The 26,777-nt window shown below is 34.8% G+C and overlaps 2 protein-coding genes across 6 annotated transcripts; one reads left to right on the forward strand and one right to left on the reverse strand.

The window, feature by feature from the left end:
• The first annotated feature begins 3,789 nt into the window (after window positions 1-3,789).
• LOC112784795 (protein Asterix) lies at window positions 3,790-6,221 on the forward strand. Its single transcript, XM_025828121.3, has 2 exons — window positions 3,790-4,171; window positions 5,950-6,221. The coding sequence occupies exons 1-2, from the start codon at window positions 3,927-3,929 to the stop codon at window positions 6,011-6,013; spliced, it is 309 nt and encodes a 102-aa protein (XP_025683906.1). The 5' UTR covers window positions 3,790-3,926; the 3' UTR covers window positions 6,014-6,221.
• A 1,799-nt stretch (window positions 6,222-8,020) lies between these two features.
• Window positions 8,021-22,915, reverse strand: LOC112785246 (pre-mRNA-splicing factor ATP-dependent RNA helicase DEAH1). Of its 5 annotated transcripts, none has more exons than XR_011879124.1 (28): window positions 22,745-22,909; window positions 21,125-21,229; window positions 20,882-21,009; window positions 20,544-20,750; window positions 20,355-20,429; window positions 19,964-20,050; window positions 19,371-19,404; window positions 19,201-19,255; window positions 18,716-18,775; window positions 18,495-18,566; window positions 17,815-17,878; window positions 17,450-17,529; window positions 17,181-17,248; window positions 16,975-17,032; window positions 16,811-16,868; window positions 16,661-16,729; window positions 16,106-16,174; window positions 15,758-15,847; window positions 15,366-15,452; window positions 14,778-14,893; window positions 14,632-14,698; window positions 13,251-14,291; window positions 11,761-11,863; window positions 11,343-11,466; window positions 11,163-11,263; window positions 9,661-9,723; window positions 9,501-9,573; window positions 8,021-8,652 (listed from the first exon to the last, which is right to left on the reverse strand). XR_011879124.1 is itself a non-coding variant. In XM_025828703.3 (28 exons), exons 4-28 carry the CDS (start codon window positions 20,496-20,498, stop codon window positions 8,609-8,611), a joined length of 2,718 nt encoding a protein of 905 aa, XP_025684488.1. In that variant the 5' UTR covers window positions 20,499-20,750; window positions 20,882-21,009; window positions 21,125-21,229; window positions 22,745-22,915; the 3' UTR covers window positions 8,021-8,608. The 5 variants fall into 5 exon arrangements, 4 of the variants coding, with proteins under 4 accessions (XP_025684488.1, XP_072086679.1, XP_025684486.1 ...); XM_025828703.3 differs by having other exon boundaries at window positions 11,761-11,823; window positions 20,358-20,429; window positions 20,496-20,750; window positions 22,745-22,915; XM_072230578.1 differs by having other exon boundaries at window positions 11,761-11,823; window positions 20,496-20,750; window positions 22,745-22,915.
• Between the last annotated feature and the right edge of the window lie 3,862 nt (window positions 22,916-26,777).

Here is a 26,777-nt window from a genome sequence, read left to right on the forward strand (position 1 = left end):
CAAAGGTGAGGTGTAGACACTACTGCTCCGAGCCGATTTAGGATAGTTCTGCCAATCAAGGCATTATATGCTGACCCCACGTCAATGACTATAAAGTCTATGCTCAGAGTTTTGGATTTTCTCCCTTTCCAAAGGTCGTATGGAGGGGTATGAATCCTAGTGGTTTTATTGGCGTGTCGCCTAGTCCGTACAGGGTATCAGGGTAAGCCCTTAACTCCTTTTTATCCAACCCTAATTTGTCGAATGCGGGTTTGAAAAGGATGTCTGCTGAACTCCCTTGGTCTACTAGAGTTCTGTGGAGATGGGCATTGGCCAGGATCATGGTTATCACCACCGGATCATCATGTCCAGGGATTACTCCCTGCCCATCCTCTTTTGTAAATGAGATGGTTGGGAGGTCGGGTGCTTCGCTCCCGAGCTGGTAAACTCGCTTGAGGTGTCTCTTGCGAGATGACTTAGTGAGTCCCCCTCCCGCAAATCCTCCCGAGATCATATGTATGTGTCTCTCGGGGGTTGGTGGTGGGGGGTCTCTTCGGTCCCCGTCATCTCGCTTTCTTTTCCCATGATTGTCCGACCTTTCCATGAGATATCTGTCAAGTCGGCCTTCCCTGGCCATCTTTTCTATCACATTTTTAAGGTCGTAGCAATAATTTGTTGAGTGACCATACATCTTATGGTACTCACAGTAATCGCCTCGGCTTCCTCCCTTTTTATTTTTGATGGGTCTAGGAGGCGGCAGTCTTTCAGTATTACAGATTTCTCTGTATACATCCACTTTGGAAACTTTTAGAGGAGTATAAGAGTGATATCTCTTTGGTCTGTCGAGACCGACTTCCTCTTTTTTCTTGGGCTCCCTTTCTTTCTCTTTCATCGAGTGGGGGTGCCCAGGTCGCCAACTCGGCTCTCGTAATCTAGCATTCTCCTCAATGTTGATGTACTTTTCTGCTCTCTCTTGTACATCGCTTAAGGAGGTGGGGTGCCTTTTTGATATGGACTGCGAGAAGGGACCTTCTCTAAGTCCATTTACTAGCCCCATGATGACTGCCTCAGTGGGCAGGTCTTGAATCTCCAAGCACGCTTTGTTGAACCTTTCCATATAGTCCCGTAAAGGTTCTCCGACCTCCTGTTTTACTCCCAGGAGGCTCGGTGCGTGCTTTACTTTGTTCTTTTGGATGGAGAACCTCATTAAGAACTTTCTCGAGAGGTCCTCAAAGCTGGTAACCGACCTTGGAGGGAGGCTATCGAACCACTTCATCGCAGCTTTTGACAGGGTGGTCGGAAAAGCTTTGCAGCGAGTTGCATCAGAAGCATCAGCCAGATACATCCGACTTTTGAAATTGCTTAAATGATGCTTCGGGTTTGTGGTTCCGTCATAGAGGTTCATATCAGGGCTTTTGAAGTTTCTTGGAACCTTTGCCCTCATTATGTCCTCACTGAATGGATCCTCTCCTCCCAGGGGCGACTCTTCTCGGTCGCCACGGGAGTTCCGACTTCTAAGGGAGAATTCTAGCTTCAAGAGTTTTTCTTCTAACTCTCTTCGCCGCTCTATCTCTTCCCTTAGATTTCGCTCCGCCTCTCATTGTCACTCTAGTTCCTGTTCCAGCTGTTCCAAACGACCTTGGTGACCATGGACCAACCCCATTAGCTCGGCTGCATGGGGTGACCCTTCCTTTCTTGATTCGCGTCCATCCAAGGAGTTCACCTTCGGATTTTTAAGTCCCGAGGTGCCTTCTCTGTGCTGGTCATTGGCTCCCTAGTGGAGGGTCAGGTCCGCGTCATTATTTCCGGTGTCTAGATTTTCTTGTTCGGAATCAGACGCCGTATGACCATCTTCTGGTGAATTATCCGCCATTATTGGTTGATCTCTCAGGTCCCCGACAACAGCGCCAATGTTACGATGGGTAACCGGAGATTAGTGGGCTGGACTCGTTAGGCTGACCCAATCGTCTGAGGAGGGAAACCTTCGAAGGGGCTCGCGCCTTTGGGCCTCTGTCCGACTTGTGATTGTGAGTGAATGGGGGTGGTACCTGCAAAGACACTCCGATGCCTAAGTCAGCAAGGGTGTAAGCAGGTCTAGAGAGTATTGGGACTTAGAGATACCTGAGGGGTGTCAGTGTATTTATAGTGGTGAACCAATAACCACCGTTGAAGTAGTTCCACCTTTTAAGGTGGATAACCGTCCCTTTATCTTAGGGAAGTTGAGATATGGCTCCTGGAAGTGGGTTGAGAGTTTTTAGGGGCAGTTATTTTAATATTATCTGCCAGCTAATCTCCGTTCCCGACTTCTTTAGAGCAAGTCGTGGCAAGAACCGACTTCTCAGGAGAAGGTCGGTGTAAGGTGAGGCTTAGCGTTGGGTTAGGGTATAAACAAAAATTATTTTAAATTTTTTAATAAATAATTAATTTTTATTAATTATACTAGATATATATTAAAATTAACTATAAATTATTAATATATATATATATATATATATATATATATATATATATATATAAAATAGTTTATTTTGGTATATTAATACAAATATGTATCTATATAGAATTGTTACAACTTGTTAATTGAAATTTTGTTTATATATTAGTTTTTTGAAAGTAATGGGAGAAGCGAAATGCTCGAACATTGTTAGAAAAAAAAAATGAAAGATGGAAAGAAGAAATTCAATTAAAAAAAATTATAAAAAATAAAAAATATATTTGTGTTTTTAATAAAAAATTTAAGAGTAATTATCCAAATCAATCCCCAAAAATTTTAAAAACGGATATTTTAGTCCCTAAAAAAAATTGATACATAGATCAATTCCTAAAATTTTATTCTGACAGACAAATCAGTCCCAGTTTATTTTCCGTCAGTAATTACCTAGATCAGTCCTAAAGATTTTAGAAACGGATATTTTAGTCCCAAAAAAAAATTAATGTACAAATCAATCTCTAACGTTTCTCTCCATTAGACATAACAAGCTTCCATCCAAAACTAAAATAAAATAAAATAAAATTATTATTATTATTAATTACATAATAATATTGTACTATAATTTTTTATATTTTTAAACAAAAATAATGATAAATTTATTCATTAGATTCTTATGTATGTATTTATATATATATAATCACTCAATAATAATAATAATAATAGTAATAATAATAATAATAATAATAATAATTAATAAAATTATTAGAGATTATTTTACAAAATCTTTAAAGTTAAAATTATTTGATATTTTTGTATTTAATATAATCAAAAGATGTTCTATTTTAAATATTTAATTAATTAATTATTTTTTATCATTTTGATAAAAATAAATGCTTGTTTGGGCACCATTATTCTATTAAAAAAAAGATATTTTTTCAATAAAAAAAAGATATTTTTTATTTTTTAGCGTGTTTGGTAAATTTCTAGTAGTAAAAGTAAAAGCACTAGAAAAATTAAAAAAAATATCGTTTTTGAGAAGCTGTAATTTACATCTTTTTTTAAAAGATCATTTTTCCTTAAAAAAAGATATTTTTTATGTAATAAATAAACAAAAAAATACTTTTATATTGTTATACCCAAATATAATTGATAGATAAAAATATCTTTTTACATAAGATATCTAAACATAAAATTACATTTACTTCTCCATAAAATTTTTTAAAAAAATAACTCGAAAAAAGAATTTTTTTTGAAGTCACCCAAACATTTTACGTAAGATATCCAAACATAAAATTACTTTTATTTCTCCATAAAATCTTTTAAAAAAATAACTCAAAAAAAGATTTTTTTTTTAAGTCACCCAAACAAGCCTAAATCTCATTCAATAATTAAATCTCTGTAAGGTCGTTTAAGTAATTTTCCGTAAAACAAAACAATGTATATAAGTGCAGGCATAAAGTCATAAACAGATTAAAGAAAGTCAGAACCAATCAGAGCGAGAGATCGGAGATCAGAGATGTCGTCGTCTCACGGGAACGATCCGCGTATGCCAGCGGCGGCTCGGCCATATGTGGCGCCGGCGGTGGCGCCGCAAGACCTTCCGATAGACTATGCCGGCTTCATCGCCGTCATATTCGGCGTCGCCGGCGTCATGTTCAGGTACAAGCTAGGCTCATGGCTCGCTCTCATATTCTGCGCCCAATCCGTCGCCAACATGAGGAACGTCGAGAACGATCTCAAGCAAGTCATGATGGCTATGATGTCAGTTTCCTTCTCCTTCTCATCCATTTGAACTTTAATTTGAATTTGAATTTGAATTTGAATTTGAATTTGTACTTTCAGATCTATGTATCTGGTTAATTGCGTCGTTAATAGAGCAATAACCTAAGAATGTTAGTTCTGTTTTGGAATTGAAGCTAGTGCATATTCCACAAAATTTATCGTAGTTTATGAAATATATGAACTTAGGGAAATTAATATTTCTTGAAAAATTAAAATTATAGGAAAAATGAAAGAATCGGACTTGAAAGCTTACTTCGATAGCTTAATGAACTTAGTTGGATTAGAATTGATAGTAGATAACAATTATTAGCCTTTATGTTTGTATGGATCACAATCAGGGTTGATACTGTCTGTCAGATTCAGCTGAATATTTGTTCTGCAAACTTGAGTCATGTAGTCTTCTTCCAATTCAAATCCTTCGTTGTATAGCATGTGAAGCAATGATTATAAAAGCTCTTGGATTTGTTCTCAACTTAGCTTATGATATATACATGACATAATTACACTTCAAGTGTCTGTCAGTAAACAGAGGACAAAAGCCAGAGATAGAGATCAACTGTCCAAAACCTTACACTACCACTGCAATCATGTTTAAATTGATGGAAATCTAGGTCATCACCTCATCATCTGAGAACAAATCCTCTTCAATCAAAACGGACTCTTAAGAGTTAACTGCTCTATTAATCTTGCTCTGGTCTGAGAGATGCGATTAATCAACCAGACTTAGGTTTCTCCCCTTAGAACTACATAAGTGCGATGCGAGCCTGTATGATGGATCCTGTTGACATGTTAGGGTCCTGTAGGTTAGTAATAATCTAGGTTTATAGTTCATATGCCATTGGAGAAAAGTACTGAACATAGTTTACAAGTTATATTTCAATAGTGAAAATAAGTTAATTAATTAGAGTTGGTAACTCATCTCGTCGTGGAGAAATAATTTTGTTTTGTCTTGATGTCTTACATGTGTAGTCGTAGAATGGCATCTTAAGGTCTAGTATATATGCTCACTAATGAAAAATGCTGCTTGTGCTACACACTAAATTAATTCAGGCTTTCTCTAAATTTAATATGGGAGAGATAATGTGTTAGTTCCGATAAATGGCATGATGAGGTAATTTGCTTTAATATGGGAGAGAAGACAAATCACTGATATTGATTTCCAATGGAATAAATCGTGAATAGCTAATAGCTAATTGCTAATAGCAGTTTTGGGGATCATAGTGAAATCACTCTCCATTTATGGTGTAGCAATATGAAATTGCTATCCGTGATTTGTTAGTAAATAGAAACAACCCTGCTACGTGTACACCAAAAATCAATCCAAATTAGCCACTCGTATAGAACACATATTGAAATACAAAATACACATTGAAATGAGCTAAACAACACATGTATTTATACATAAATACATGTTTGCTAATTCAGTGTTTGATTTTGGGTGTGTACATAGTGTTTTTGAAATACGAAAATTGCTGATAGCAATTTGTGGGGAACCGATACCTACATAAATCTCATTCCAGTCCCACACCCATAGAAAATAATTAGTGCTCCATAAGTAGTATTAATATTTGACGTTACTATAATCTTTGACCAGTATTTTCTTCATTGATTTTATTTTTCCTTCATTTTTTCATCCTTATGTAAACATGAACCGTCATATAATTGGTTATTGGCGTGAATTTCTGCATATTATAAATTCTTTGCTATTTTATTCTTGACTGTCGAAAGTGCTGACTAGATGTTAATCTAAACTCCAGGTTTTCGTTAATGGGATTGTTAACAAATTATTTTGGACCTCCCAGACCCAGCAAGCAAAGTTGAGATCTCATGTTTGAGGTAGAAATGTTCCTTTCCTCAGGTGTTGTCAGGTATTAACCAACAAACATGGAAGAAGTTTAGTCATTTCCCGTTTCCGGTAGCTTTTCAATTTGCTATATTGAATATGCTTGAGAAGACTCAAGACTAGTGTATTTCTAAATTTTGGTGTTTTTAGCATTGAGCAGTAAAATATATATTAGAGCATTTTCAAGAGTTTGTTTTTAGAATATTAGTTTTGATACTTTCAAAAAGTGAATTAACTTAGAATTGAAATCTGCATTGGAGTTGATTGATGAAATGAAACTAGAGATATGGTATCACTTTAATAGAGAACCAATAAAATTTTGTTATTCATATAATTATGTTGATAAAATAATTAAAAATAATATAAAATTCTAATTGAATTAATACTAAATATTGGGGGAGCAAATTTTATTTTAATTTTAAATTACTATTTATGATATATAGTCCTACAAATGTCTATGTGTCATCTTATAGAACTCAATAAAATTAAAATTAAAACTAGTATTGGAGATGCTCTTAGGAATCTTAAGATAGCCGCATGTTTTAGCTATTCTCCAAATTTATTTAATAAAAGAGTTATCTTAGGCATAATAGTTTTTTCGTTGTTGGATTGAATGAATCATAGTATGGCGTCTCAAAAAATGAGTAATCATTTTTCCTTGAAATTAATATGCATGCAAAGTGATTTTGGTCGACTTTTTTTAAATTTTTTTTCCGGCGGGTTTTCGAGATGTGAAGTTGAAACAAGAGTGGTAAGTAGCGGTAGACACAGGTCAGGCTAGGTCAGGCTTTGTTCTTAACAGGCCTGACCTGTCATGTAGTTGATTGGCCTGATTGGCCTGAGCTTGATCTGCAGCCTACTATAGGTTTTTTTTAAAGTACTAAGTCTGGCCTGTTATTCAGCCTGGCCTGGCATGAAGCCTGTTAAAAGACCTGTTAATTTTTTTTACAAAAATAAAAATATTATTTAAAAAAATATTTTTTAATAAACATATTTATACGTAAAATGTCATATTTAATATTTATAAGAATTTTTAAACTTTAAAGTATTTAAAATATATAAAATTATTTAAATTAAATATAATAAATTTAAAATATCTTATAATTTTATTAATAATAAAAAATTATTTATATATATAATTATGTATTAAAAGGTCCAAACAGGCCTGACAGGCCAAGACAGGCTAATTAGTGAGCATGCGCCTGGCCTATTAATATAATAAGGTTTTTATAATAATTTGAGCATGTACCTATTTTATAACAGGCTAAGTCAAGCCAGGCCAAACACAGGTCAGGCTGTAGATCCCTGACAGGCCGCCTGACCTTTTTTCACCCCTAGTGGTAAGTGTAAACTGCGAAGCTGAGTGTTCGGATTAAGATTTTGTGAACAAACTCAAACATCAACAGGCTGCCCTGACAAGCCCAAGAAAAAAAAAAAAGAAAACAGGCTGCGCTGGTTTTGTTTAAACCTCCATATTCTAGATAATGGAGTTAAAATTTGCAATGGATTTGTTTTTATGCAGTTAGATTGTGAGATACCGTATAAAATTATAAAAAAAATGACAATAAAATATTTTCTAATAATAAATAAAGGGAGAAAATTAACATAATTTACCTTTTGAAATCTTAAAAATTGAAATCAATTTATAGTTTATTTAATATAATTTAGACTTGAGAGAGTTTAGAAAAATTAGGGGTGAATTATTCCTCATTTTAAATAATCATATTTTAAGTTTTTCAAAAATTATATTTAAATTTACTTCGTTGAGTATGGAATTTAGTTTGAAAAGGTGCATTATAAGTAGAATATTTTGACTTTTAATGTTACAATTCTCGCATTTTGCCAGAGTTTTGCAATTATTTTATTATTTTCGGTCCATGTCTCAATTATTTTTAAATCAGGCAAGTATAACATGTATTTCTTTCATCAGTGTTCTACAACATCTATATTTTACTGTAGCATTAACATGGTAAAATAGAAAGAAGTGAAAGCAACATTTGGCAGCATTCATTCCAGGCAAAATAAGGAATGTCAAGGTACAGTATTGTTGACCCCAAAAAGAAAATAGATTACATCATTGCAATGGTATTTGCCAAATCAAACGAAATATGCATGGTTATGTGCAGTAGAACTACATGCTGCTAAGGAAAATGCAACCCGCTTTCAAGCAATGGCTTATACAACATTAAAGCAGCAACACAATAACGAACCAGATCAGACCCACTTGTCAGTTGTCACCTAAAGTTGAAACTGAAGCCTAAAATGACAAATTCTCTATAGTTAAATGACATGTTTAAATTACTCCCACTCAGCTATCAAGATTCTAGATACAAGTATATATAACCTACACACCAAGGATGCAAGTGCGACATGGAAGGTTACTATGCTTAAGGCTAATTTTCAACAGGTGATGAAATTATTACAGCAATGCTCTGTATAGTACAGCAAAAACAATATTTACAGTGTGCCGCTTCTACCAAGTTTCACTACGATATTTTTTGGTCTCCAAGAAAACACCATGAGTATTTCCAGCTAGCACAGCATCTGTAACGATGTGTCATCAGCAGCCTGTCCTATTGTGCACGTCCTTCTCCACGGGGCATTTTCTTGGAACCAGCTGCAACAAAATTTGATTTGACAAATCAAACAAATAAAAAAATGGTAGAGGATTGTCTAGTTATAATCTACGTAATTGGCACACATCAATAAAGTACTATTGTTATAATAATCAACAAAATAAAGGCTGCTTCATATGGCTGTGTGTTTGATTGATCAAGACACCTCATATAACTAGTGAACTTAGTTTGCTTGGTAAGCTTATTACAACTAAAAGTTGACAGTTATCATATGGATGGAAACTGAATCTACTGAATATGCATATCCAAAGAATTGTCACATGGACCAAGAATAGTTCCTACTACCAGGTTGACAATTGCAAGCAACACTAAGACGAGGGACAAATAATAAACTTGCTAACTGACTATCCATTCATAAAGTGTCCACAGCTTAGCTTAAATCAAAATGTACCAGATCGCAAGCCATCAAATTCCTTCATCCAGTCCAACAAATGAAAACTAAACAATACTTGTATTAACACGAGGAATTGTTCTCACGCTCAAGAAAAAAGATTCTCTCCATCCAAAATAATAATAATAATAATAATCAATAAATAAATAAAATTAAACTATTATGCCAAAGATATATCACAGAGCTGCATCCAAAATTGGAATAAGCCACAAAGAAAAATATGAGGAAGTACCGTCCACAAACTTATGATGAGAACCTTTGCAAACATGTTAAGCATTCTAATTCTACATGATCTTTATTACAAACAAAGCTTGATTAAAAGGTGAATATTTTAAAAATCCCAATATTTAAAATCATGGTAAAGCTTGGGGAAATGTGAGTTGACTTCCTAAAAATATGGAATGGAGATATTAAAGATAAAAGAGAAAGAAAGCATACCGTCTTCAACATCCTTGAGCTGGTAATAGTGAGGAGCTATCTCCACCAACCACTCTGGCTTTAATTCAGTGACCTGCAATTTGAGCATCATGTATCAGCTAATGACAAAAATCCAATCAATGATGTCATAAAACATAACTCATTTGAACGTTAATAATACCTGTCTCATATATTCTTTGGTTGTAAGCACTAGTTCATGATATACAACCCATCTTGGAAGAACCTATGAAATGCAAACAAAAAACAACTTAGATATTTGTAACAAGCACACCAATCCCTACTTCATTTGGGTGTTAAGGTGAATGCAAATACATGCAACATAAAGTTTTTAGATTGCTTTTAAGTTGCCTGAAATCAGGTATCAATTGATGTCTTCTATAATTTAACAGTTAAAACATAGCCCAAAATACATGTGCCATAGTGACAAGGAAGCCAAAACAATACAGTGCAACATATGGTTATTTAATGCATCACATGAGAAAATGCAAACCAAAAGGAGTATACTCTTCTGGATTACTCCACATGTTTAAAATGACTAACACTGCTTAAGACTTGGTCATCAATTAGAGTCTTAAAAGATATGCTATGCATTTCTTCCTTGTGAGTAATTATAGTGCTTTTGGGTACTAAAAACCATGAATTTTCTTCCAAGCAAAGTTCTTTTCCCTATGAACCTTCGACGTCACCTCTCCATTGTACCATAGGATTCTGTTGGTTCTATTTTTATGAATTTTGGGACTGGACCCAGGATGGATTGATTAATGAGTATGGAAAGTTTTGATTTTGTGATCAAGATCTAGGTGGTGTCAATTGTCAAATCTGGAAATATCTGTTCTGTTGCCCTCAACGTTATTTCTTGTTATTTGTTGATTCCGTGGATCATGTCATAGCTCATTTGCGGCAATCTTAGTTTTCGCTCACATTGTATAAATATAAAGCATTGTGGCAAGTTTCTAGCAGTTCCAAGATCTTGGCCCACTATAGGGAAACCACAACTGTTTGGTCCAATGCCAATTTACTATTTAATCATGACCATTCTGACGACGGTTTACATTGGCTGTGATTCCCACAAGCACTTTGATTTTAGTTTTAGCGGATCTTGTAACTTTCCTGTTTGTCTATGCTTCAAATGCATTTGCTGAACTTGAAAGAATTTCTGATGAAAGACCATACCAAAATATGGGTGTGTTTGTACGACTATTGTTATTTTTTATTTTTACACAACCAGTATTTTTCTTTTAACTGAAAAAATCAGTTTTCACATATTTATATAAATTTTTATAAAATAACAAAAATTAAAACGATAAGGTTTTAGCTTTTTTGGAAAATCTTAACAAACTAGCTTTTCAAATAATAGCACCCTATATTGCCTTGCCACTAATGTTTTATGGTGTGTGTATAATTTCTCATTGTTAAGGGTCCATTTGTTATATAGCTAAAGGTTAGTATTTAGTTAAGTATAACTTAGCAAGCGTTCGAAATGGAGTTGCACAATGCCATATGGATAACATGAGCGGCATAAGAAACATAGGATTAGAAAAAAGATAGTCATTAATTATATGACGGTAAGTTTTTGAATAATTAGAAATGGGGAAGGCAGCAGCACACTAAAACCACAGATGACACTAGCGAGACATCAGAAATGCAAAAACACCAAAATACCTGTGCCAGCCCCGAACTAGGATGTATGTTAACAGTCTGTGGATGTTTAACAGTTCGATATGATCCATTCTTTTGCAGTCGTGCAGAATGTGGGAAAAATCCTGCATTGGTTAAACAGTGAATGCAGTAGATTGAGTGAGGATTGCCAATACAAGTAATTATTTATTTTACTAAGTTTACCAGATGTTATGGATTTCTTGATGGCATCCAAATCGCTAGAATTTGACGTTAGTTCAATCTCAACCCGCTCTAGAAGACCTGCGAGTTGATCACGGACATCCCTAGCCCGTTTCATACTCCTTACCTGAAGATCAAAGTTACAAAGATTAAAAAGTTATAAGAAATATATTCTACAAAGACCAGCACATCTGAGTACCAAAGTATGAATATGTTTTGAAAAAAGTCATTAAGAAGGGAGAAAAGAATACTGACATAATGAATTATTTTCCCACAACTTTCACTATCACCTTAAAAGATGATATCATTATTCAAATAATCAATTTATTCAACTATGCACAGCTATGTGTAACTGAATACTACTTTCTAGTTTGCTAAATACTGATGTAGCATAGATTAGTTTCTAGAAAAAGAATAGCACCTGTATATAATTTTCATAGCACCATTGTGTTGAATAGTTGGTCTCCTTCCATGAGTTGTAGACCTGAATGATACAAAATTAAATAACAAGGTTCCACAACAATCTGCAATAAGTAAACATATCAATGATAGACTGTAAACACCAACTTCAAATAGGTTCTCAAATAATAGTAATCAAGCCATGTTGGACATCAATTTATAAGGGCAAGTGTGCTTACCCCTTAAGTTTGTGTTATGTGGGGCAAATTCAGAATCTAATTCACATCCATTTTTGCATTGCCCAATGACGGTTTTTATGGAACAATCTTAGGGTTTGGGGTTTAACTTCTATTGACTAAGTTTGGTGGATTTGGTAGTAGGGAAAGAAAGAGGCAAAATCTGTGACACTATGCAGTATAGGCCACTATTTGGAATATTTGTTGGAGCATAAAGCACGCACATGCACATTCAGTAACAAATTTTCTGTCAAGCATGTTTAGGGATATAGATTAGATGCCTAGCATCTATTTGGTGTAAATCATTCTTTTGCTTTGCTTCCCATCTTAATGCAATTTTTCTTTTATCCAACAAAACTAATAAAGCCATATCCCTATCCCGCAATTTGACTAAAAAAAAGTTCCAACCTAGATCAAAAGATAGACACACAATAAGCAAAGGTAACATGCAAGCTAGGGAAGTCATGTTCAAAACTAGAATAAAGTTACATGAAGGAAATGCAGCAGCATCATTCAAATGACATTGATATTTAATATAAATTTTCAGATTATTCATGTCATTACACATTCTTACAGAAACAATACCTGAATGGAGCTTATGTTGCAACATCACTTTTGACTTTATAAATATAATTCAAATATTCAAATTGGCATTGCAAGACACAAAGCAACTCAGTGCAGATCCAAACAAATGCAAGAGAAAAGGTCACATGAAACAGTGGCAATAATGCGGGAGAATAGGGTGGTAGAATCAGTAGGCTCAATGTGGGAGAATAGGGAATGCAAGTCATGTATGACAAGAAAAGTTAAAATCCAATTTCCGATGGCTTTCTGGATTGCTGGGAAATATTAAGTTTAACAGTGTCAATGCTCAATAGCCCATCAGAGTAGACTGGATGCCCTTTGTCTAAGCATTTAATGCATAAGGATATATAAGTTGAAATTATTGATGCAACCCAATCACCCCAATGATACCACATCTTCAAATCAACTTCACCTTATACCATCTGGGTAAATGAACCAGTTTTATCCCCTGCCTCAGCAAGTAGGCAATCAAATCAGCTAAGTTGTCTAATAATGTATTCATAGAGAGATTAATAGTGCCTAAATGTTCATGGAATGGAAGATGGAAACACAGATGGAAAACCAAACACAGAATATGTAGATATCAACAACAGTGCCTAACATTTAACTGAATGGGAAAACTAAACAGACAAGTAGATAACCAACAAAATATGCTAAAAAATAACAAAATTAAATTTAGAAGTAACTGAACCTTTAGCAATGCAATATGGTCTCCAACATTTCCAGTGTGAAAGTTCATCCTTGCATTGTCTGCATGGACTTGTTTATCCTTTGGACGATAAAAAATCGAGTTCCCAACAGAAAGCATAGCAGCAATAGAAATGATCTCATCTGAACACTTGTACTTTTCTGAAGCTACAATCATTTTTGACAACATAGGATCAACTGGGAACTCTGCCATCCGTCTTCCAACCTTTGTTAACTCACCCAGTTTATTTAGTGCACTTAATGCAAACAGAAGCTCTAGGGCTTTCAATAATGCCTCTGCAGGTGGAGGATCCATAAAGTCAAAGTGAAGCAAGTCATGAATACCAAGACTTTTCAAAGTCAACACTACATTTGCCAGGTTAGTCCGTTGTATTTCTGGAACAGTGTTATCATCTAGATCATTGTGAAAGTTATATGCAGTATACAATCGGAAGCACATCCCAGGTCCTGTTCTTCCAGAACGCCCAGCTCTTTGCATTGCTGAAGCTTTTGAGATGGGTGTTACCAATAAGGACTCCATTCCTGTTCTTGGATTATAACTTTTCATCTTACAGAATCCTGGATCAATGACATACTTGATCCCATCAATTGTCAACGATGTTTCAGCAATATTAGTTGCAAGGACAACCTTTCTTGCCCCTTCAGGTGTGGGTTCAAATATTTTAGCCTGTAGCTCAGTTGGTAGGTTGGCATATATAGGGCATATTATTAACTCGGCAATTTTTGTGCCCAAGCCTCTAGTTCGATGCTTTAAGATTTCTTCAGCAGTTTCAATTTCTTCTTGACCAGTAAGGAACACCAAGATATCACCAGGAGGTTGAGTGACATGGATTTGAAGTGATGTGACAATAGCTGCATCTAAATAGTCAGCTTCTGGTGCTTTTGTAAAGTTTATTTCAACAGGATACCGTCTCCCTGGAATTTTAAATATTGGAGCAGAATCAAAGTAGTCACTGAACTTCTCTGCATCTAGTGTAGCACTAGATATCAGCAACTTAAGATCAGGCCGGAAACGAGAAATATCCTGTCACAGTAACACACAATGTAAACACAGCAGGACATTATCATTAACATCTAAAGTAAGATAATTTATTCCCCCGAAAAGAACTTGCATATCAAACATGTCCAATCTTAGTAAAGACCATTCATTGATGAGATAAGAATCATAACACAACAACGTAGAACAAAACAAAACAAATAATCAACATCTCAACATCACATCAGAAACCGAGAAAAGTAATGAAAACAAAATTATGATCATCCTGCAGACTTGTTATGCCTATGCAGTATAGAGAACTTGTGCTTAACTGGACATAATACATGCTCTAACTGTCTTGAAGATACTGATAATTAAGGAAGCTCACCTTTACTAATCCAAACAAAATATCAGTTGAGAGTGTCCTTTCATGAGCCTCATCCACCATGACAACACTGCAAAATTGAAGAAAATAAGAATACTATAGCATCCAACTAAACCCTTAATACTCTCAATTCTCAAATATAAGCCCACCTGTAACTTGCCAGATCAGGTTCACCAAGGAATTCCCTCAACAACATTCCATCAGTCATATATTTCAGAATAGTCTTCTCCGATGTACAGTCCTCGAACCGGATAGAGTAACCAACCTTGAAAAATAAAACACTAAATGATATAACGAACATATGAAAGACTGAGGCAGTGAGGCTCAAAGAAAGGGATATATCCATAACTGAATTTCTTTGAAAAAAAGGCTCAAGTTTCCCATATTATTACATAGAGAGATCCATCTAAAATGTTAACAGCAAATAAGCTCTTCAATAATGATAACAATCCAAACAGATAATAATATAATAACAAAAAAATTATAAATTTTTCATTAAATAAACTATATATAGGAGATCTAGTGAGAAAAGTAATCCCACATAAGAGTGAGGAGTAAATCTAGATTGTTAGATATTGCATAAATGGTTTAGATTAAAACAGAGTCGTGACTTTTTAAAAACTTTAAAATCTGACCATCCATGTATGGGATATAAGACCCATATTTGCTGCTCTCACTCAACATATAAGACCACTTTTCTCACTAGATGCTTCCTATAGATATATAACGAAGCCAACCTCATGTCCTAGCTTAACACCCATTTCTTGAGAAACACGAGCAGCAACACTCATAGCTGCAACACGCCGTGGTTGGGTACATGCAATCTGTAGAAACAATAAGCAGCTTTAAATTTGCATTTGTTTTCAATAGCCAAGTAGGACATGTTGACATCAAAGGTAGAAGAGTTATAATCTGCAACTAAATGGCTATCATAATAAAATTCTTAGACCCACCATGGCAAAACATATACAGAGCTATTTGCTCAAAAGATAAAAAATAATGGTTTTTGAAAGAGACAGCACAAAAAATTAGAACACATGAAACATCAGCAAAGTAACATTTACTGAATGCACATTATAAAAGTTAACCTATCAATATCATAAAGCACATTAAAAGAAATAAACCACACCATTCCTTGCTTTGTGTAGCCAGCCTCATGAAGATATTGGGGAATCTGTGTGGTCTTTCCAGAACCAGTTTCTCCAACAATTACAAGCACCTGAGGAAAACAGTCAAGGTTAATTTGAATGAACATATAGTTGTGTGTGTGTGTGTGTATATATATATATATATATAAGAATAAAGCTAATAAGATGGCAATGAATGCAACTAAATGCCATAATGCAACAGTTTATTTGCAACAGAGGTGAAATTCACTCCTACAGAGTACAGAATACCAACAATCAGAAATAGTTAAATAAAAAAAATCAAGAGAAAATAGGGAAGAACACAGAAGCAGAGGGGGCAAAAACCATGCCTGATGATCACGCACGGCTTGGAGCAATTCGTCCCGATAAGGATAAATGGGCAACTTTTTCCTCTCCTCCTGAAAAAAGTGTAAAGAGCATGATGAGGCATTCTCTGTGGTCAGTCTAAGTAACTTCATCAGAAGATTCGAATCCTTTTTTTCTGCTTGACACACGTTTAAAATGGCAACGTAATAATCAACTTCATAACCAGTTTCTCCGCCAGTGTTAAAAAATAAATATGATTAGTCTAATAATATTATTCATAAATATAATAGCAACCCTAAATTCAGCTTCCATCTTACATCTTAGACTTTGGTGTCCACATCTAGTGGTTATCTTATTTTTATTGCCTCAAACAATCAATTCGATAGCCAGAAACAGTTGAGCGGTGTTGAACAAACATTTTTGTCAAACCACTCTTTTCAAACTTAAAAGCCTTTGTCTATTTTTAATGCTTGTTGCCTAAAAACTATTGCAAACATTAGCAGGAAAAGGTTCTGAGAAGCATTGAATTGCCAAACCACTCTCTCATAATGAAGTCATTGATGAATCATGAATGCTACCTGAAGTGCCTCTAAAGCTGACTTTGCTCTGGACTTTTCAAGTGAATCTTCCATTTCTTCATAATCAAACTGCAAAGAGAGACTTATGCCTCAATCACAGAATATCAACAAATTTAAAAAGTCATGAGCGAAGCTTAGTCATTGACATACATTATCTCCATCCATCACTGATGCCTTGATAAAATCAATCTGGTCCTCGAAAACAAACCTGAACATATAAATTTTATGGAAGTTTTTAATCAATAATCTTATATACATTCAAAGGAATAACGCAAGGAATATCCCTTGGAACCTATATAATATGGAACACTTACTGATAGTCATCGGCGGCTTGTTTTTTATTTTTTGAACCATACTTTAGCGTTGCCTTTCCTAAAAGATATTCAGAACCCAGGCGTATTATAATAATATAAGAAAAAATTTATCCAAAAAAATAATATGGAGAGAATGGATTTCTTTTTCCATTCTTTCTTATATATATATATATATTATCAAGAGTATAATAATATTGAAATATTACCGATTTGGTGTTCCTCCCATGCCTCTTGTTCAGCAAATGGGTTCATTTTCTCCTCAGCATTTGTATCCCTACAAAAAAACAATAAAACTTCATTAAAAAAGTAATTTTGGAATTCAAAACCATTCAATTAGATACAAATCAGAGGAAATAGATGATAACTATTTTCTAGTTAAAATGGCAACAGTGTATGTGTGCTTGTGTGGTCCCACTTTCTTTTGCTTTTTATAATTTATGGTAGTCTATCAGAGATCATGTAGAAACAGAAATACCTGTAACGTTGCATAGCCACAGAAAATCTCTTCTCCTGATTAACACCACCTTCCTGATCATAAGCTTCTGGCATCCTATACTGCAACTCCAGGAGAATAGGACAGTTTAGTATACAGATCACCTCAAAATATCTAACATCGCATGCCCAGATGCCAAAAGGAAAAAAATAAATAAATAGATAGCATATGTCCCTCTAATAATTTCCATTGCAAATTATTAGGTTTGCCCCGTATTGTGGGAAAAAAATTTTAGAAAAATGGCAGGAAGCAGTTTAACTCTTCAATAAGTTACTAAACTTCAACAATAATCAAATGTGAATGAATAAATAGACCTGGAGTGACACATATGGAAAGTTATTGATTACCTCATTGACATTGTCAGCCTCCTCTGACCGTTTCTTTACAAGTTCATATATTTCTTTCTTGTATCTGGAAGAGAAAATAAGAAATAAATAAATAAATAAAAACTTTTCCTAAATAAGAATAAAAGAATTACTTGTGATATTTGTGGTTGCAGTTTAGGGCCTCTCTACACACTGAACAATCCCCATATTGATAAAGAGCTCTAGCTACCGCATCTAAATGCAGTATACACAGACTCCCTAAAAAAACAGGTCAAACATGCTTTCTAATGAAATAGTAACATGAAGAGTTTGTTTCAAGCATATAATCAGTAGCTAATAGTATGGTTCTAGAGATGGATGATTCATTACGCTATAGCAAACCATAGGACATAGCATAGTGCAGTATTTCTTGAGGCACAAACATATAAAACAAGAATTTCAGACACCAAGAGATAATGCCAAATAGATTGTAATAATTCCTCTAGACAAAAGCAAAACAAAAACAAGTGTTACTTATAAAAAGTATAGCTTTTTCCTCTATACAGATCATGAGCTAATGCCAAACAGGTGAGGTCACATATTAAAGACCAATGTAAGCTTTTGTAAAGAGTACAGACAGAAGTAATAATAAAAGACGAGAAGCAAAAAGGGTAATAATATTATTTTTCTTTCTTTCATTGAGTGGCAAACAGAAACATTACCTAAGCTCACGATATTCTGCTTCGGTAAGCTTCACGCCCTCAAACAAATATTGTTCATCTTCTATATCATCTCTGCAAGTAACATGAAAATTATTAAAATCAAATAGAAATTAAAGAGAAAATAAACATTATAACTCAAAGAACAGCATAATAAAATAACCATGCTAATATTAGTCTATTGATAGAAAATAGATCTAACAAACAAACCGGAAAACAAATACCTCAGTTCTTCTAACTTCTTCTCCTCCCTTTTCTTCAAGTATTCTTGCCTTGAAACCTTTCTGGAACAAAAGTGAGAAAAGCAAGATGTGACATGACATTACATAACATACTGCTCACCTTAGGAAGCTAAGAAAGCAATTTACAACTACCATTTTTAAACAAGACAAAAGAATATGACAACACCAACCAAGACTTATTTCACTTAGTATGTTCAGCCACATCTAAAACATCAGTCTACATGGTTATCAGTTGTCCACCGCATAAAATCCCGAAGGAAGGGGGCAAAAAAATAAATAAATAGAAGTACTTTTCCTCAACCTCATTGTAACCAATACCAGTAATAACAGTTAAAAAATTAATTAAGAAGATAACAATGACAGATCTTGTTTGCACTTTCTATGGAGAAGAAAGATATTTGTATTTTATAGTAACAAATACAGCAAGTATAACAGAATCCTTTATATATATAAATAAGGTAACAAACCTCAAAGCTTGAATATCATCCTGCTCTTGTGCAGTAGATCTTCGAATTGCCTCTTCTGTAACATAAAAATCAAACACAAACGTACATGAAGTTTACATGGATAGTTGTCTGTAAGAATTTGTCTCTGTAAATCTAACAAGCAAGTAACCTCAAACAAGAAAAGCTTATACCTTCTTCCCTTCTTGTCAATTTTTGTTCAGTCAACTGTCAAACAAGAACACATTCAAATAATTAGAATAAAGCAACAAAAAACCAAAACATGGAAAAGGAAAGAAGAAACAAAAAGAAAAACTAATGCACTTGAAATGTTAGTATAGAAGCATCTATTTGTGCTTCTACATATAAGCAACATCAGTTCTTCAACAAATTATAGAATCTTATGAGCTGTAAAAAAAACAAGTTAATAAATTGATGAGAAATGAGTACGATCTAACAGGCACCCATGACCTAAAACCCCAGCCAAACCGACTGACATCAACAAAATACATAACTATGTATTGCAAAATAGTATCCATTCAAATTGTTGATGGTTCACACTCCATCTACTTCTAACTCTCCTTCCTTAGTCCTTATTCTTTTCAAAAAATTGTCTTCATTTTTATTTACTGACAAGGATATTCATCTTGCTACTGCTTTAGATCCTCATTTAAGCACGCTAAAATAAACAAAACAAAACAAAAAAGAAAGAAAAAAAACTCGGGTATAATAATACGTGATTAATATCAGGTATGTAGACCAAATCAATATGAATATTCATGGGTACCTTCCGGGTCCCTGCTGCATCTCTTTCTTTCAGATGTTGCTCTAGTTCCTCCTTCTCTCTTTGATCTTTTAATCTTTCTTCTTCTGACTGTTTGCAAAATTGGGAAGGAACCACGTCAAAAGAAGAAAATAAAACCTTAACGAAGCTGATGTAGTGAAGCATTATATTCTTGAAACCAGAAAGAAGGGAAGGAAATGCAAGGGAAAAGAACATTATGTCTCAAGAAATGGCACTCTTCTGCAGGATTAAAAATATAAAAAGAAAACAGAAAACAGAAAACAGAAAACGGAAAAGAATAAGATAAGTGCAATCTTCCTTTTATTTTTTTGCAGAAGAACACAAATCTTATTTAGTTCAAAATTATATAGATTGACACAAGATCGAAAAATACCACCTCTGATCCAGTATCTTCACCGGGAGAAGTTCGTCTCTTAACTTGTCTCTCCATTTCCTTTCTTGAAATTACCTGCAGGATTGCATTTGGTCAAAATAAGTCACCTGCTGTTAGAAGAGCCGTTGATCAGCAGCTTACCATGCCAGAAAATATGAAAGTGAATCTAATAGGTTATGAGCACTTTGCCTCATCATCTTCATCATCTTGATATTCAGTTTTCTTCCTGAAACGTTTGTTACGGCTATCAATCTTTTTAGACGTTGAAGTAGTAGCTTTGGAAGATTTATCTTCACCACCAACATAATCATCATCATCATCATCAGCCTTCAAAATGTCATAAGTCCTCTGCTTCCTTACTAACATTGCAGCTTCTCTCTCTTGTTTCTGATATTGCTGGTACATAATACAGGAGTATCAACAGAAAACAGAGATTATAAAAATATTACAAGAAAGAATTAGCTAGATAAACACACAAAGATGGCAGCATATGTTCACAGTGTAAATATACTTATGTATAAACTAACATTTAAACCAGAAGATTTACGAGGAACTCGAGAGAATATTTCATCAGCAAATGCATGAGTATCTGACGATGAGATCCCAAACTCCACTAGTTTACCCGCCAAATCTGCTGGTGAAGCAGCCTGCTTGGCTGCAATCCAGAAAAAGAATATCAAAATACTGAACATAAAAGTTCTATCATATATGTTCCAAAGTGACTATATAGAAATCCTTTAACTGTGAGAAAATGATATTAGATCAATTACATAATCCAATCATGTACTGTACAACTGTGGGCTGAGAATATCCAAGCAGTGACATCAACTTATCTGATACCCATGCCTTCAGACTGTCATCACTCCCCATTTTCACTGCACGAAATATATAAAATCATCATCCTAATGTATATGGATTGCAGGCCCAACAAGCATACTAGTGCTTACGGCATACCAATAAAGGGCTTATCCACCCAAATAAAATTCAATCAATAATTACAAATAGAAATAAAAAATTTGACAATATACATTCTCATCGCAATGGAACTAATGTCAACAATGTAAAAGAAAATGTGAGTATTAATGTTTTTCATAGAAAGCAATCCAACAAAATATTCTAATAAAATCTTAATATTCTTTAGTTAGAAAATAAAAAGTCAGAAAAGAGAACGACAATAAGACACAGAACAATATTATGAATGTAGGATAAATTAAAAACACTTTGTACTTTCTCTTCCTCATCTTCATGAACTTCTAAAACAATAACAAGCACAAAGCTAATGCCCCTACCCCCCCCCCCCCAAAAAAAGAAAAAAAATCAATGCTATTGTTGGTAATAGTTGCCACTTGACAATCCCAACGTAGCAGCTGCAGAGAAGCCAATCCAAAGCCGCTCCAAAAGAACAGCGGATAGCAGGATGGCTGCTATTTGAATATGACCCCCTATTAAATGCAATTCTTATGTATCATCATAGTTATCAATTTAAAACAGTGGAGAGAGGAGCAGCTGACAATGGGAGGGCGAGGAATGGCAAGGAAACAAGGACAAATCCAAAAGACGCGAGCTTGGAAGTGGTTCAAGAAGACAAGGTGTGGCTACAAGGGATGGTGAAACCTCTCTATGCCTTCATATACAGTGATTTTATCGAACCCACGAATGGGGGGGGAGAAGGAGGAAGCACAAGGTACTACCTTGTGATTTTACTGTTTTTCCGTTTCGCAATATCTGATATGTGAAAGTATGCACATGAATTAAATGGACAAAACTGAAAAATAAACTTTATACACTCCTCAACTCCACTAAGATGGTTCATAAACCTTCCTATCCCACACTTTTCTATTCCATTCCACTAATAAACACTTCCTTCCATCATCTTTAAAACTCTCAAACATATCCTAACTACAATATGTTGCACCTTTATTTGGGTTTTGAAATCTGAAAGGCAAATGAGAGCATTCCTAGATGTATGAATTGTGCCCCTTTTTCCCCTTGCCTTGACGCAACTACTATCTTTGTAAGTTTTACCATGAAAGAAGTACGAATGTTCAAAAAAAAGAAACTATACATAGTTATACAGAATCGAACTCATTCATTATCAATTACCAAATGCCATAATCCGTTCCATAGTCTAAAAGCGTGGAAAGAAAAAAACGCAAATAACATCAATCCAGTGCATAACAATACAAAATCATATTCCTAATTAAACTTAAGTCTCTAAGATTAAGTAAACAGAGGAGCAGCAGCTCCAATGAGATTTAAAAATAACGAGAGATGCCAAAAGAAGAAATGAATAAAAAACACAGGAGAAAGAGATAAAAAGAGAAACGTACACAAATGCAGAGAAGGAAAAAGAACCGAAGAGAGAGGAATGGAAGAAGATGAAGACGAACCTAACGGTGGTTTGGAGCTGCGCTTGTCCGTCAGAAGTAGCCGCAGCCGGAAGCTCCGCCGCCGGTCAGACAGAGAGAAGAGGAGAGAAGCGATTGAGAGAGTTAGGAGCGGGAGGAAACAAGTACGGAAAAAGACGAAGGGGAAGCAAAGACAAAAACCCTCGATGATACAAAATACAGGGGAAGTATAAAATTACATTTATGCCCTTCTGGGTGAAACAAAAACATTACTCTTTTTTGGAAAGGGTTTAAGGTTTATAACAAAATGGCCATGGAATTTAGGAAACCAAGTCCAGGCCCAAGAACTATTTTTTTTCTTATAAAAAATTTTTTAAACAAATTGCTCCAAAGACAATAAGACTTTTAACACAAAAAAATATTTTTTTTAATCATTGATCTTTATTTCTGTAAGATTAGTTATTCTCTCTATTAATATTTTTTTTTTGTTAACGGAACAAGCTTACATAGCGTGTTAACTGCTGATTTGTTCATTAAGTACTAATTAGGATTGACAGATTTTTTTGTTGGAAACATCGTTGTTTTTCTGGAGGTAATTGTTAGGAGCCATTTAGGGTTATATATTTTTGGTTGCTTTTTCGTATACATTGACTAAATTTATATTGTAAAACTAAAAAATATTGGTAATTTTTATTTTTTTAAATATAAAAGTTGAACAAAAAGAATATTTTTAATCTTTTTACTATTACTTAGAAAAATTGTTAAGATATTATATTATGGTGAAAACTCAGGTGAAGTCGACTTCACGTGGAGTTGATATCTAAGAACCGTTAGATAAAAATTTAGTCAAATCAGTCAAATCATCTAAAGGCTCTCAGATATTAACTTCACGTGAAGTCGACTGCACTTGAGTTTTCACCTTATATTATTAAGATTATGTTAAGTCTTAAGTACACTGAATTTAAATTAAACCATCATAATCCACAAAAATTTATTATTATTAAAAGAAGTACATATTTAATTTTATAATAGATAATAAATGAAAAAGTTGACACAATATTTTATCTAAAATAGATACAATAAATAAAACTACTTATGTCAATTAACCAAGTAAATATAACATCAAAAATTTAAAGTTCAACATTTTGGAATAATTAGAAACAAATAGATAAGACTAATAACAACAATGAGCAATGTCATTCTTATTAATATATATATTCTTTATTCAATTTTTTTAAGTAAAAAAAATTAAAAATCACTAATATTTCTCAGTTCTTATATAATAAATTTCGCCAATGTATATGAAAAAAGATAACAAAAGTAGAGAAAGAAAATCTAAATGGCCCCTAATAATTACTCCAAAAGACAAAGAGGTTCCCAACAAAAAAATCAGTCAATCTTAGCTGACACTTAATGGACAAATTAGCTATTACGTAGGCATGTTTTGTTAACTCAAGAAAGAGATCATTGACGGAGAAAATAACCTGTCTCATAAAATTAAAGATCAAAGGTTGAAAAAGGTTTTTTTTTTTTTTTTTGTATTAGGGGACTCGTGGTCCTTCGAAAAAATTATTAGGGATCAGAATGGGTATTCACTTTTTTTTTATGAAAAAGTATAAGGGACAACACATCCACCAGCCAACTCTGCCAACTTTAAGGTAGGGCCCAATAGCAAAGCCCATTACCACACAAAAAACCATCTCACACACTTTCACCCAGACTAACCCTAACGCGATTCAATCCCACACCACTCTCCTCCCACTCCCAATTATGCTGTTGCCGAAGTTCACCCAGTCGCACCGCCATCTTCCAACCAGTTCCGGCGATAATACCGCTGCACCAAGAAGCTGTGCGCTAGCTCGACAACGCCAGGAACGTAGCCCACAGGAAGGCACCCTTCGCGCACCGTCGCTGCCTCCGCAGGACCTATCTTGCGCGCCGTCGCTGCCCCCACACATCTTGTCCCACCGTGTTGTTGATGCCCCTGCGCGACCTAACCCTACGATGTAAACCGAGTGCCAAACGTGCTCTCCATGAAGCCACTGGATGCGTCCTCCGTCACCGAAGACCACCGCAACACGTGCACCAAGGATCGTCGGTAGTCCCCTTGCCGCCGACTACAACGAAATCACCCACAAGGTAAGGCCCCTTGTCGTTGGTTCCTAAGGGTTTTTTTTTGTTTAAACTCTCTATTGGAGGAAATAAGAAAATTTGTTTAATTTAGAGATTTTTTGAAATTTTGTTTCATCGTTAAATATATGTTTCTTAACTCCTTAGACGGATGTTTCTTTGTGTTGTAGTTTGATGTTGCGTAATACATGTTTGTGGATATTCCTTCTTGATTGATGAGGTTTCTTTGCTCTTAGATGAATGTTTCTTTTTTTTTTTTGTACATGGATGTTAATGAGTATAGGATTGTGGATGTTTTTTTGTTCTTAGCTGGATGTTTCTTTCTATTGTACATGGATATTTTTAGTATAGGATTCAGATGCTTCTTTACTCTTAACTGGATATTTCTTAATTCAGGATTACGGATGTTTTTTTGCTCTTAATTGGATGTTTCTTTTTATTTTACATAGATATTTCTTAGTATATTATTCGGATGTTTCTTTTTATTTGATGGATATTCCTTTGCTATTAGATGGATGATTCTTTGTATTGTAGATTATATTTACAAAAATTTAACATGAATTCAAAATTTGTTATTAGTAAATTCTTTAGCAACCACTTATACGATTTTTTATTTGGGTAGTGTTACGTAGGTAACCTAACATAGGTGCATGGGGCCTGAAGGATTGGCCCAAGCGTTAATGGAAGGTGATCTCCGACTTGTTCACGTTCGGGAGCCGCCGTCCGAGTTATGTGTTTGCAGAATGGGGGGTGGTACCTTCAAAGACACTCCGATGCTTAAGTTAGCAAGGGGTTCAGCAGGTTTGGGAAGTATTAGAACTTAGAGATATCTGATGGGTGTCAGGGTATATATAATGGTGATCCAATAACCACCGTTGGAGTAGTTCCACTTCTGAAGGTGGATAACCGTCCCTTTATCTTAGGGTTATTGAGATATTGCACCTAGAAGTGGGTTGAGAGATTTTGGGGGCAGTTACTTATTTGAATAACTGTTATCTGCCAACTCACCTCGAGCCCGACCTCTTTAGGAGGAGTCTATATCGAGCATGACCTCTTTAGAAGAGGTCGGGTGGGTGGTGAAGGCCAATCTTTGGATTGGGCCTTTTTGGCTTATTTGGACCTGTACCATAGTGTTATGCCAGAGTACGAACAGTGTCCCTACTAAAATCCGATCTCTTTGCTTATGAGTTGGATTCAAGTATTAATCGAACTCGGGCTTGTTCAAGTTGGGAACCAACGTGTTTTTTAGCTAGAACCGACATGATTCTAGGTTTCTCAACCGTCGTGTCTAATCAAGCGTCACGCCTGTTTGGGGTTTCGTATTTACCCGTGGGAGCAATTACATTGGTAACGGCGTGTTTCTTTAATGATCGCGTCATTTTACCTTTGTGCCCCTGGCATGTTATAAATATTTTTCCCTCTCTTTTCTATGTTTTCTTTCGTCTCTGAAGCTTCTTGCCCTCACTCTTGTTCTTTCTCATTCAAAAATCCTTTAGCCTTCCTTCTCGGGGTGCTTTGTTGTTGCCGTGACTTCTCCTCCTTGAGTCTACAGATAAAGGTTAGCCCTTTCTTTATCTTCTTCTATCATTTATATTGTGCTTTGCTTTGCATGTTGGAGGAGGTTTTCATGCTTTTACGATTTCCCGTTTGTAGTGTGAGGTGTTAGTACCTACGCAAGTCTGTTTGTCAGTCTGGCGATTCTTTTCTTTATTTTACTTTTTTTTAGAGAAAGACTGCTTTGTCTTTGGGAGCCCTGTTTTTGATGATCTTTTATTTTTCTTTGTAGGTCTTATCCTATTTCTTTTTGTTGGAAAAATGTCTTCCCATGTTCCTAAGTCCCTTTCGAGATGGGTAGATGATACTATACTTGAGGAGGAACCTTTAGTAGACACTGACAACTTTTCCGAACTTCGCACTCACTATAGGATCTGTAGTTTAGAGGCTG

The sequence above is a fragment of the Arachis hypogaea genome, chromosome 20 (assembly GCF_003086295.3).
Source record: "Arachis hypogaea cultivar Tifrunner chromosome 20, arahy.Tifrunner.gnm2.J5K5, whole genome shotgun sequence".
NCBI classification, from domain to species: domain Eukaryota; kingdom Viridiplantae; phylum Streptophyta; class Magnoliopsida; order Fabales; family Fabaceae; genus Arachis; species Arachis hypogaea.

Bases quoted from the DNA above. Each gene is read 5' to 3' on its own strand.
- LOC112785246 (XM_072230577.1), bottom strand. From the start codon at position 21,224: ATGGGGAGTGATGACAGTCTGAAGGCATGGGTATCAGATAAGTTGATG. The intron at 18,776-19,200 runs GTTTGTTACCTT...CTTTTGTTCCAG, and splicing joins GATGATATTCAAGCTTTGAG to AAAGGTTTCAAGGCAAGAAT. The intron at 9,724-11,162 runs GTATTTTGGTGT...TGCATTTCATAG, and splicing joins CTAGTTCGGGGCTGGCACAG to GTTCTTCCAAGATGGGTTGT.
- LOC112784795 (XM_025828121.3), top strand. From the start codon at position 3,927: ATGTCGTCGTCTCACGGGAACGATCCGCGTATGCCAGCGGCGGCTCGG. The intron at 4,172-5,949 runs GTCAGTTTCCTT...TCTAAACTCCAG, and splicing joins CAAGTCATGATGGCTATGAT to GTTTTCGTTAATGGGATTGT.